The 13,128-nt window shown below is 39.7% G+C and overlaps 1 protein-coding gene and 1 long non-coding RNA gene across 15 annotated transcripts in view; one reads left to right on the top strand and one right to left on the bottom strand.

The window, feature by feature from the left end:
- Positions 1–7,476, top strand: part of LOC149119713 (uncharacterized) — a 72,151-nt gene extending 64,675 nt beyond the window's left edge. Inside the window, exon 3 of the long non-coding RNA XR_016228308.1 lies at positions 7,263–7,476. This is a non-coding gene — a long non-coding RNA (uncharacterized LOC149119713). The remainder of the gene's footprint in view (positions 1–7,262) is intronic.
- XIAP (X-linked inhibitor of apoptosis) overlaps positions 1–13,128 on the bottom strand; it is a 49,621-nt gene that overhangs the window by 11,069 nt on the left and 25,424 nt on the right. For 8 of the 14 annotated variants that reach the window (XM_051826890.3, XM_008273038.4, XM_051826892.2 and 5 more), the window contains 4 exons: positions 11,739–11,838; positions 10,166–10,244; positions 9,538–9,580; positions 2,681–2,881 (listed from right to left, as the gene is read on the bottom strand). In XM_051826890.3, coding sequence (XP_051682850.1) covers positions 2,681–2,881; positions 9,538–9,580; positions 10,166–10,244; positions 11,739–11,838 — 423 coding nt within the window. The remainder of the gene's footprint in view (positions 1–2,680; positions 2,882–9,537; positions 9,581–10,165; positions 10,245–11,738; positions 11,839–13,128) is intronic. The other 6 variants (XM_089323657.1, XM_089323658.1, XM_089323660.1 and 3 more) reach the window with 2 other exon arrangements.

Raw genomic sequence — 13,128 nt, 5'->3', positions numbered from 1 at the left:
TTTACTATAAACAAGGATATATGTATATATCCTTAAAGGAGGAACTCATATGGAGGGTCTTCAAAAAGTTCATAGAAATGCATATTTATGTATATATATTTTTAAAAGATTTATTTTTTTTTTATTTGAAAGGCAGAATTATAGAGAGGCAGAGGCAGAGAGAAAGGCAGAGAGAGAGGCAAGGAGAAAGAGAGAGAGACTGACTTCCATCCGCTGGTTCACTCCCCAGATGGCCATATTGGCCAGAGCTGAGCTGATACGAAGCCAGGAGCCAGAAGCTTCTTCCGGTCTCCCATTCCAGTGCAGGGAAGGACTTGGGCCATCTTCCACTGCTTTCCCAGGCCATAGTAGAGAGCTGGATGGAAGTGGAGCAGCCGGGACTCAAACCGGCACCCATATGGGATGCTTTACCTGCTAAGCCACAACACCAGCCCCTATATACGTATATTTTTTTTAAAGATTTATTCATTTATTTGAAAGTCAGAGTTGCACAGAGAGAGAAGGAGAGGCAGAGAGAGAGGTCTTCCATCAGCTGGTTCACTCCCCAGCTGGCTGCAATAGCCGGAACTGTGCCAATCAGAAGCCAGGAGCCAGGAGCCTGCTCCTGGTCCTCCACGTGAGTGCAGGGGCCCAAGGACTTGGGCCATCTCCTGCTGCTTTCCCAGGCCATAGCAGAGAGCTGGATCTGAAGTGGAGCAGCCAGGACTTGAACCGGTGCCCATATGGGATGCCGGCACTGCAGGTGGCGGATTTACCTGCCATGCCATAGCGCTGGTCCCTTAATATACTTTCTATATATAATTTATACTATCAGGGTGCCATTCTTTCAAATCATTAATATCACCCATATGTAGGTTACACATGAAGACCTGCAGAACACTCAAAAACCAAACTCTTTGAACTACAAAACCAAATATTTGACATATAATAATACAAAGTAGCCTCTGTTGTTCTTTGCCTAAAGTAGAGCATAAACTCACTCTCCTGGTTAGCACAAATCAACTATTTAAAAGAGAAAATTAAAACCAACTGGGTTTCAGATAATATGGAATTACTGTTAATTTTGTTATGTTTAGACTGAATGTTTGTATCCCCCAAATTTGTATGTTGAAGACCTACTCCTCAATGTGATAGTATCTTGGTTCAGTGTTTGGGTAGTAAGCAGGTTGAGATGAGCTCATGAGATAAGACCCCCATGATGCAATTAGGGTCTCTATAAATTAGAGAAAGAGACCAGAATGCTTATGTGCTCACCTCTTTTCCCTCTCCCCAAGTAAGGACATAGGAAGAAGGTAGCCTGTAAGCCAGGAAGGGGTCCTCATTGAGAACCTTCATCTTGGAATTCCCAACCTCCAGAACTGTGAGAAATAAATCTCTTTTCTTTAAGCCACCCAATATATGGTATTTTACTCTATCATCCAGAGCACACTAACATACAGTGTGTTAAAGCAACACTTTAAAAATAAACAACTCCTGGTCTTTATTTAGTAGAGCATTAAGCCTTTGACTATAACGTAAATTAAAAATATATTATTTCAAAAACTAAAAGAGAAAGAAAGGGGAAAGGAACAAAGTATCATTATATTCTTAGAATTCTATTAACTATACTGAATCTGTTCCTTTTGTATTAATATCACAGTAACCTGAGAATTGTGTTGTAGTAATTATCATACAACTATTGTGAACCTGGAAATCTAATATATTAATCAATTCTTTAAAAAAAAGTCCTGGGGCAGGCATTTGTCACAGTGGTTAAGACACTGCTGGGGATGTGCCTGCAGCCCATACTGGAGTGCCTAAGTATGAGTCCTGGCTCCATTCCCAATTCCGGCTTCCTGGTAATTGTATACCATAGGAGGCAGCTAACAATGGCTCAATTGGTTTGGTCCCTGCCACACACATGGGAGACCTGGATTGTGTTGCTGATTCCTGGCTTTGACCTGGCCCAGCCCCAGCTATTGTAGGCATTTGAGGAGTAAACCAGCAAATAGGTGCTCTGTGTGTCTCTCTGCCTTTCAAGTCAATAAAGCAAAAATTTTAAAATAAAGTCCCTGCCAGGGGCCAGCACTGTGGTACAGCGGGTTGGCCCACCACCCATGATGCTGGCATCCCTGGAGGGTGCTGATTTGAGTCCTGGCTGTTCTACTTTTGATCCAGCTCCTTGCTAATTACCTGGGAAAGCAGCAGAACACAGCCCAAGAACATAGGTTCCTGCTACTACATTAGAGAACTGGATGGAGTTTCTGGCTCCTGGCTTCCACCTGAACTAGCCCCAGCCATTGCAGCCATTTGGGGAGTGAACCAGCGACAGAAGATTCCTCTCTCTCTAACTCTACCTTTCAAATAAATTTAAAAATTAAAAAAAAGTAGTCGTTGTTTGCTGGATATATATTGAAGTTTTTATAGACAATACTGTGGCAAAAACAGTTGGGGGAAGATATAAAACAGGACTGTAGGAGTTAATAATTATTTTAGCTGGTTGATGGGTATATGAGAGCTTATTATATTATTCTCTCCACTTTTGTGTATGCTTACCATTTTTCATAATAAAAAATTAGAAAATGTTTACCCTAAGGAGAATGTGAAAGGAGGAAAAGGAAGGGCCACAAAGTTATATAAGATACTATCCATAATGAAGTGCTGTTAGGACTTTTCTTGCTTTTTAAAAAGTCATGCGTACCTTTCTGTAATGAAGTCTGACTTGATTCGTCTTGTGTACTGCTTTTCTGAGCATTCACTAGATCTGCAACCAGAACCTCAAGTGATTTATAGTTGCTCCCACACATCTGAACTTTTTCCTCCATTATTTTCTTAATCTCCCTGAAACTGAATCCCATTCGTATAGCTTCTTGTACCATAGGACTTTGGAAGATGGTATCATCTGAAATAAAAATTGGTGAGGAAAAAGAATATAGACTTTTAACAATTATTTTATCAACACAACTTCAGAACAAAATATAGTTATAAAGAAAAATTAACTAGAAAACAAAAACAAGCCAGCAAACCAAAGCTGCTTTGTGAAGAATTTTTTTTAAATATTCAGACACTGAATGAACACTTTCAGAATCTTACAATTAGTTATAAACATAATGAGAATAAAGACTGTGATAAAACTGCAAGATAAGGTAATAAAAACTGTGATAAAACTGCAAGATAAGGTAAAATAAGAAAAAGGTTATTCTCTTTGAAAATCTGAATTTGTTTTCAAATCAGCTACACTCATTAACAGCTAAGGTACACTTAAAGAGTGGATGTTGTTACCCAGTCACTAGCAATTCTTTTGAAAAACCATAAGAAATTCCAGTCAGTGACCTTGAACATAACAGTTTCCCGGCTCTCAAACTTAGTTTCTACAGCTGAGGGGGTTGGGACTAGATAAGGCAAGAATGTTAATTGGAACTCACTTTTATTATACTCAAAGAAGGACTACAGGATGTGTACTGGTCTAAGAGAGGAGACTTATAATGTCTGACTCATCAATTCGACTCTTGGGTATTAAAAAATGAGTGCATATCTCCAGCAAAGACATGCACAAGAATATTCATAGCAGTATTATTATTATTTTTTTTGACAGGCAGAGTGGACAGTGAGAGAGACAGAGAGAAAGGGCTTCCTTTGTTCCATTGGTTCACACCCCAATGGCCGCTGCAGCTGGCACACCGTGCTGATCCGAAGCCTGGAGCCAGGTGCTTCTCCTGGTCTCCCATGCAGATACAGGGCCCAAGGACTTGGGCCATCCTCCACTGCCCTCCCAGTCCACAGCAAAGAGCTGGCCTGGAAGAGGGGCAACCAGGACAGAATCCGGTGCCCCGATCGGGACTAGAACCCAGTATGCCGGCGCCGCAGGTGGAGGATTAGCCTATTGAGCTGTGGCGCCGGTCCATAGCAGTATTATTTACAATAGCCCCAAACTAGAAACAACTCAAATGTCCATCATCAGACGAGTAGATACATAAACTGTGGTATATTCAAACTCCACACAGCAAAAACACAACAACATGGGTGAACACGTCATGGACAACATGGGTGAACCTTTTAGCTATGATGAGCAAAATGTCACCACAATGATGAACTGGAACAAAAGAGTATACACTACATGATTCTACCTATAGGAAATTCACAATTCATCTATGGTAATATGTCAAGTGAACTGATGGTAACAAAAGGTAGAATATGACTTGGGGGTGGGTATTAATTGGAAAGGTGGCTAAAGGAATTCTCTGGGTTGGTAGAAATGTTCTATATCTTTATCTGAGTGATGATTATACAGTATGTGTGTGTGTGTGTACTAACATTTACTGAGTTGAAAAGTTAAGATTAGTACACTTTTAGTACTTCACTAGGGGTGGATATTGCGACACACTAGGTTAAGCTGCTGCTTGGGATGGAGTCCTGCCTCCACTCATATCCAAGCTCCTGGCTAATGTACCTGGAAGGCAGCAGAGGATGACCCATGTACTTGGGTTCCTGCCACCTATGTGGGAGACCCAGATGGTGTTCCTGGATCCTAGCTTTGGTCTGGCCCAGCCTCGGTAGTTATGGGCATTTGGGGAGTGAACCAGCAAATGGAAGCTCTTTGCCTCTCCATCTCTGTCACTCTGCCTTTCAAATAAATTAATAAATTTTAAGAATTACTTTATGTATATTATACCTTGATATGCTTTTTAAAACAGAGGAGGCTAGAGCGGGCATTGTGGCACAGCAGGTTAAGCCACTGCTTGGAGATGCCTGCATCTTGTACTGGAGTGCCTGGAACTGAGTCCCACCTTTGCTTTCAATATAGCTCCTTGTTAAAGTGCCTGGGAGACAACAGATGATGGCCCAAATACTTGGGTTCCTGCCACCTATTTAGGAAACCTGAATTGGAGTTCCTGGCTCTTTAGCTTCAGCATGGCCTACTCCAGGCTGTTGTGCACATTTGGAGAATGAACCAGTGGATGGAAGAGTTCTCTTTCTCCTCCTCTGACTTTCAAACCAAGGTATAAATAAAATTTAGAAGTAAAAGAGAGGAGGCTTTGGGGCATGTGTTTGGCACAGTGGTTAAGACACATCGCTTAGGACATTCACATCCCATATGGGTTCAAGCCCTGGCTCCACTTCTGATTACAGATTCTGGCTAATGCACATCCTAGGAGGCAGCAGAGACTGCATTAAGATCTGGATCCTAGGGCCGGCACTGTGCCCTAGCAGGTAAAGCCGCCACCTGCAGTGCCAGCATCTCATATGGGCACCGGTTCCAGTCCTGGCTGTTCCACTTCCAATCCAGCTCTCTGCTATGGCCTGGGAAAGCAGTGGAGGATGGCCCAAGTCCTAGGGACCCTGCTCCTGGCTCCTGGCTTTGGGATGGCCCAGCTCCAGCCATTGCAGCCACTTGGGGAATGAACCAGAGGATGAAAGACCTCTCTCTCTCTCTGCCTCTGCCTCTCTGTAAATCTACCTTTCAAATAAATAAATAAATCTGTTAAAAACAAACAGGTTAAAAACAAACAAAAGGGGGGCTGGTGCCATGGCTCACTTGGCTAATCCTCTGCCTGAGGCGCTGGCATCCCATATGGGCACCGGGTTCTATTCCCGGCTGCTCCCCTTCCAGTCCAGCTCTCTGCTGTGGCCCGGGAGGGCAGTGGAGGATGGCCCAAGTGCTTGGGCCCTGTATCTGCATGGGAGACCAGGAGGAAGCACCTGGCTCCTGGCTTCAGATCGGCACAGCGCCGGCTGTGGCGGCCATTTTGGGGGTGAACCAATGGAAGGAAGACCTTTCTCTCTGTTTCTCACTGTCTGTAACTCTACCTCTCAAATAAATAAATAAAATCTTTAAAAAAAAAAAAAAAGATCTGGTTCCTGGTTTCAGCTTGGCCCAGCATAAGCTTTTGAAGGAATCTGGGGGAATAAACAGTAGATGGAAGAGATCTCTCTTTCTCTCTGTATAAAAATTTTCTTTAAAAGGAAACTGGAAAGGGAGAGATGTAGGGATTTGATTATAAGGAACATTATATGCTAGGTAGAAAAGATTTTTCTAGGTAATAAAGCAACTTAAGATTTGTGTTTGATAAAGAAAATCTTGGTTGGGAGGTGATACTCACAATGCAGACAAAGATTCAGTTAAAACATTACTACAACAGTCCAGATTAAAAAAAAATAAGGGCCTGAACTATGCAGAATCAGTGAGGAGGGGATAGATTTCAGACAGTGTTATAAAGGTGGAACCTATCAGACATGGTGATTAATTAAATGTGGAGGAATTAAGGAGAGTAAAGAGTTTAGAATAACTCAAATTACTGGACAATACTGTGAACTATGGTACTATTAACCAATACACAAATAAAAGAAGTGGACTGAATTCAGTCTGAGTGGCTTTGAAATGTTCTTTATTTATTTGAGAGGCAGAAAGAAAGCTTCTATCTTCTGGTTCATTCCCTAAATGCCTGTAATAGCCAGGGCTGGGGCCAAAGTTGGGAGCCAGGAATTCAAACCAAGTCTCTCATGTGAGTAGCAGGAAGCCAATTACTTGAGTCAGCACTGCTGACACCCAGGTCTGCATTAGCAGGAAGCTAGAGTCAAGAGCTGGAGTTGGATATCAAACCCAGGTATCATAACATGGGACGGGGACATCGTAACTGGCATCTCAACCATTAAGCTAAAAAGTGGTTTCTAAAGATACTGAATTTGAGATTTCAAGGTAATGTCCAGAGAATAGCTTGACATTGCTTTTCCCTACTTCTTCTACCTCTGACTTGATTTTTTCAAGTCTGTTTTGCTGGCTCCTTTACTTCTGTCCACCTGATTAGGTATTAGTTGCTCCCCTCCATTCCTTCATGGATCCTTTTTAAATAATCTTTCCAGGCACTTCACCTACCATCACCATCTTACCCTCACTTATATGAATTCAAGACTTTATTATCTTCCTATTTGAATACCCTACAGGTATCTCAAATGAAACTTCCTAAAAGCTAAAAGCAGGGACAACTGGATATCCACATGAAAGAGAAATAGATCCCCTTTGTCCCACGACCTGACAAAATAAACAAAAATTAACTCAAAATGATCAAATATCTGAAAAGCTAACACCATAGAACTGTTCTTAGAAAAAAATACAGGTGCAAACCTTTGTAATCAATTAGGCAATAGCTTCTTTTTTGATTTAATTTTTTAAAATTTTAATTAGTTTTTAATCAATTCAATGTGCTTTGTAGATACAATTCTAATAACATAATGATATTCCCTTCCTCCTTCCCCCTTCTCTTGCTGCTACCCTGGGAAAGCAGTAGAAGATGGCCCAAATCCTTGGGCCCCTGCACCCGCGTGGGAGACACAGAAGAAGCTCCTGGCTCCCGGCTTCAGATCAGCACAGCTCCGGCCGTTGTGGCCAATTGGGGATTGAACCAGCAGATGGAAGACTCTCTCTGTCTCTCTCTCTCTGCCTCTCCTCTCTCTGTGTAACTCTGACTTTCAAATAAACAAATCTTTAAAAACAAAAAAGTAGAAGCAAGTCAAATGGCAATCAACTGACAAATGAATAAACAAAATGTGATATTATCATACAACAGAATATATACACTACCATATAGACAAATCTTGAAACCACATATTGTGTGATTCCACTTATAATAAATGTCCAGAATAGGCAAATCCATAGACAGTACATTAGCAGATGCTTGGGCCTAGGGGCAGGGGTAGTATAGAGAATGACTGCTGTTGTGTGGATTGTGGGGCTTCTTTTTGGAGCAATGGCAATGCTCTACAATCAAACAGAGCAATGGTTGCACAACCTCATGAATATACTAAAAGCCACTGAATTATACTCTTTATAATGGTGATATTTATCTCAATTTAAAAGCATTAATTGTAAGCTGGAAGAGTCACATTAATCAGAAAAAGAATAGTATGCATTATATCATTAAATATCAAAAAAGAATTAACAAGTATTATAGAATCTTTGTTTCTGAATAACTTGAAAGATATAGGCTAAATTATTTTTTAAACTGCATTGTTTATGCCCATTATACAACCCATATTGAATAATAAAGCAGCTCTGTTCAAATACATTTGTGTGTGTGTGTGTGTGTGTGTGTAGTATAGATAGACAGATATAGATACTCTTGCCTTGTAATCCTTAAGGTACTAAATAAATGATTCTATAACAGTATTAGCAGGGAGTCAGTCAACTTATTCTTAATTAAATTTTCTACTATTTTTAAAACATGATGTCTATTTTGAAAATGAGATTTGCTGTGTAATGTAGGACTCAGAAAACCTTGTTTACAGTCCTGGTTCCACTGATTTGTTATGTGGCTGTGCATAGGTTTCTTAACTTGACTCTCGACTTCTTCATTGTGGGAATAACAGTATCTTTTGCTTAACGCAATGTGCTTTTCTGCCCACTTTCTGGCTTTTAAGGATGTCTATGATGAGTAAACAGTCTTGGTGATAAAAAACCTCAACCTATGTATAGGCTTTTAGCATAGTGGTTGGGACTCCAGTTGGGATGTCCATGTCTCATATTCAAGTGCCTGGGTTAGATTCTTGACTTCCTGTCAATGCGGACCCTGGGAGGCAGCAAGTTGATCAAGCAGTTGGGTACCTACTGCCCATGTGGGAGACCTCAGTTGACTTCCCAGCTCTTGGCTCTGGGCCTGGCTGTCACAGACATTAGAGGAGTGACGCTGCAGATGGCAGCTATGTCTCTCTGGTTTTTTAATATAAATAAATAAACAAAACATTTCTACCTCTTTTAATGTAGTATGAGCTAAACAAGTAAAACCTTACCCCTCTGTGAAGAAGCTAGGGAAGGCACAAAGGTGGTATGGTACGTAGAAGTAAATGGCTTAGGGCTGATCCTGGTGACAGTACATAGCATAACACTGGGTTTATGATCTCAGCCTACGTAAGGAGTCCCAGGGATAGAAATACTCCTTACCCTTTCTTTTGTGATTTTTAAGAGAAATGGTGATGGGACAGCCTATAGCTGGATCCTCCTGAACAAAGAAAACCCATCCAGTGGCCATATTAACGTTTTTCCCCCAAGATTTTATGTATGGATGTATTTGAAAGATGAGCGACAGAGAGAACAGAAGTCAGAGAGAGAGAGAGATATCTTCCATCTGTTAGTTCATCCCCAAATGCCCGCAATAGCCAGGCTGAAGCCAGGAGTCAGAAACTCCTTCTGGATCTCCAACATAGATGGCAGGAGCCCAAGCACTAGGTCCTTCATCCACTGCCTCCCAGGTATATTAACAAGAAGCTCGATTAGAAGTACAGAGCAGTTGGGACTTGACCAGCACTCCAATATGGGATGAAAGCATCCTAAATGGCAGCTGAACCTACTTTGCCACAATGCCTGCCACCATATTAATGTTCTTAATACATAAATATGACTTAAATTTAAAAGCATTTCATTAAATTTGTAGCAATCTCATTTCAAGTACATAAACTGTGGTGACTGAAAAAATATGCTTATTTTTCCTTCCTATAAATAACTATATAAAAAAGAACAAAAAATAAAACTGGCAGAGACATTAAAAGTGTATTTATTTTATTTACCAATTCTTTTAGTTTGTGATGGTGTGTTTTCAGCAGTTCTTGCCTAAAATATAAATATGAATTTAAGTTAGAATTTTTTGATAGAAGGCAATTATCACAATTTGCAAAGCTAATCATTAATTTGAAATAAATTTGCTTTATTCTAATTCAAAATACGAATATTTATAAGATGCATAAGACTGATAGAACTAGAAAGATGTTCAAAGACTACCTAATCCAATCTATTTTCATCTTAAAAACAAGAAGCTGAAGCCCAGGGAGATTAAATAACTTTATAGAGGCATTACAGTAATGGTAGGTCCACTGTAGCAACTCTAGGTCTCCTACTGTAGTTCAGGGTTCTTTTCACACATTAACTGATTCCTTAGCCACACCAGTTCCTCCTACCAATTTAGATTTTTGGGGTTTTAAATACTGTCTGAAAAAAGGTTAAAACTATTTATGAGCACAAAGCACATTATACAAAAATGTAATTTCACAAATATGTTTCAGATTAAGAAAAACTCTTCAAATTCTCCCTCTTAAAGTGCAATATATCATAATTTACAATCCCATACTATGAATTTTACATGAAGAAATAATTCCAAAACAAATGACATATCTGGAAATTATACAATATGGGGCTTACCAGAGATTCCTCAAGTGAATGAGTTAAATGAATATTGTTTATATATTCTTGTCCTTTCTCTTCTAATAGATATTTACACCTAAAGAATTAAACAAGATTAAACCTTCGTAGTTGATAAATTAGTAAAGCCTACGTAAAGATAAAAATCCCCATTATATTAATTCCATTAACTTGGTCTTAAGTATTTCTAAGGAGTCACAAAATAAATGTTACCCAATTCCCTATCCAACTGTTTTAAGAAAAAAAAGTTCCTTTTCTATGTTACTTATGCTAAGTTAGTTGTCAAAAAAATCAACTGAGAACTTTCAACTTTTAAGCAAGTTACTAAATTAGCACTTCTATTTTTTTAAAAGTTGTAGTTAAGATTAAAAAAAAACAAAGAAAGAAAAGAAGAGGGAGGGAAGAAGGGAGTATCACTGTTCTTAGAATTGTATCTTCGAAATCTGTTAAAAAAAAAACTAAAAATCTAAAAAAAGTATTATTTCAATTTCTTTGTTGAAAAAAAATTGAGCTCTATTTTTATTTTTTAAAAGGACTTAGTTCTTTCTATTCAAATTTATTTATTTTCATTTTATCTGAAAGATAAAATAGAGAGATCTATCTGATGCTTAACTCTCCGAATTCCAAGGTTGGGCCAGGCCAAAGCCGGGAGCCTAGAACTGCATATGGGTCTCCCAACATGGGTGGCAAGGACCCAAGTACTTAAGCCATCATCTTGCTGCCCTCCCAGGGTGTAGTACTTTAGCAGGAAGCTGGATCAGAAGCAAAGTAGCTGGGACTCTAACTAGCCACTCCAATATGGGATACGGGTGTCTCAAATAGCAACTTGACTAGTTCACCAAACACCTGCCCCTTAACAGATTTTATTTAGAGGATTATCCAATTGGATGTTTAAAAATAATTACTTATGCTTTTTAAACTTTCCTTTTAAGGCTGTTTAAGGCTAAGTTTTCTTTTCAAATGATCACTCTGAAGTTGTATTACTTGGAAGGTCAGAAATTCACATCACTTGTATACAAACTGAAAAGATGACAAAGGGACATTTAGGGTATGTCATCATCCTAAGATGCCACTGATTGTAAGAAGCATGATTATTACCGTTGTAACTAAAACTGCTGCCAATTAAATTATGATCCACCACCAAATATGTCCTGATTTCAGAGATCTTAAAATAGGAACAACTTTATCTTAGAATCAATGAGATTCATTAATATTTCCTAAGGGCTGATGGCTTCTTAAGGAATCTCCGTGGCAACATAGGCTCTCTTGTGCCCAAGATAAAGAACTTACTTCCAAAAACAACAAAAAGTGTACATTTCCTAATTTGGTGTTTAGAAGTGGAATAATCTGGATGTCATAGATATGATACCTAAGGAATGAATGCTTTGGTCACCAGAGAAGGCGTAGGTGGGTTTTTTGCCCTATAAAAAGTAGGTGACCCCATTTTTATACCCTTGGTGCAAATTTTGAGCCAGAGTAAAAGCAAGAATAGTTGAGGTGAAAAGTAACTCAAGTCTTCCCATTACATGCTGCCCTTCTTGCCTGCTACTGAATGAACAATTAAATATCTTACCCTGGATACCACTTAGCATGTTGTTCCCAAGGGTCTTCATTGGGCTTCCAATCAGTTAGCCCTCCTCCACAGTGAAAGCACTTTACTTTATCACCTTCACCTAAGAAAACACACAAGGAAAAATACACATATTTGTGCATATTAGAATTTCACACAAAAATACCCATTTTAACACCTGAATGTTAGCCACATCTAAATTACATGAAGAAAAAAATCATCACTTAAAAGAAGATACTCAAATTCACATCTAAGTAATAGATTCAATCTGAGGTATTTTACAGAAGACAAAAATAAAACTGCCCAATTTTTATGTTGAAAACTATAATTGTTAACATTATTTTCAATGTATGTCATTTGGGCCATCATTATTACATCTACTTTATCAAAATGTGAAACTTCAAAATAAGTTATCTTCTAAGTATTAATAAAGTTAGACACAAAGAAATTATACATTTCTCTAAGGTTACGCTACAGGACAGTAAACATGTCTTCAAGATTACTATGACACTCTATAAATAAAATACTTAGAAATAACTGATATATTTGTTTTGGGCTCTATTTAATCATTAAATAAATGGGTCAGATACACTATGATTTTTTTAAATATCCCTGGAAACCATCACATTGATGGCCCTTGCCAGTATGTCTACAGCAGTCCACTTGAAAAGCATTCATTTAAAACATTAAGGCAGGGCTGGTGTAGTGGGTAAAGCCTCTGCCAGCAGTGCCAGCATCCCATACGGACGCCGGTTCTAGTCCTGGCTGCTCCACTTTCGATCCAGCTCTCTGCTATGGCCTGGGAAAGCAATAGAAGATGGCCCAGGTCCCTGGGCCCCTGCACCCGCGTGGGAGATCTGGAGGAAGCTCCTGGCTCCTGGCTTCGGATCAGCACAGCTCTGGCTGTTGCGACCAATTGGGGAGTGAACCAGTGGATGGAAGATCTCTCCCTCTCTCTCTCTCTGGCTCTCCTTCTCTCTCTGTGTAACTCTTTCAAATAAATAAATAAATAAATCTTTAAAAAAATAAGGTATGGGGCCGGCACTGTGGCACAGCAGGTAAAGCCACCACCTGCAGTGCCAACTTTCCATATGGGCACCTGTTCAAGCCCGGGCTGCTCCACTTCCGATCCCGCTCTCTGCTACAGCCTGGGAAAGCAGCAGAAGATGGCCCAAGTCCTTGGGCCCCTGTACCCACATAGGAGACCCGAAAGAATCTCCTGGCTCTTGACTTCAGATCGGCACAGCTCTGGCTGTTGCAGCCAACTGGGGAGTGAACCAGCGGATGGAAGACCTCTCTCTCTCTCTGCCTCTCCTTCTCTCTGTGTAACTCTGACTTTCAAATAAATAAATCTTAAAAAAAATAAAACAATAAGGCATGGTACACAGCAGCT

This window comes from Oryctolagus cuniculus, chromosome X, assembly GCF_051225735.1.
Source record: "Oryctolagus cuniculus isolate XC-2025 breed Fujian yellow rabbit chromosome X, ASM5122573v1, whole genome shotgun sequence".
Lineage (NCBI taxonomy): Eukaryota > Metazoa > Chordata > Mammalia > Lagomorpha > Leporidae > Oryctolagus > Oryctolagus cuniculus.
The sequence above is the reverse complement of the archived record's forward strand: the minus strand, read 5'-3'. Positions and strand labels throughout refer to the sequence as shown.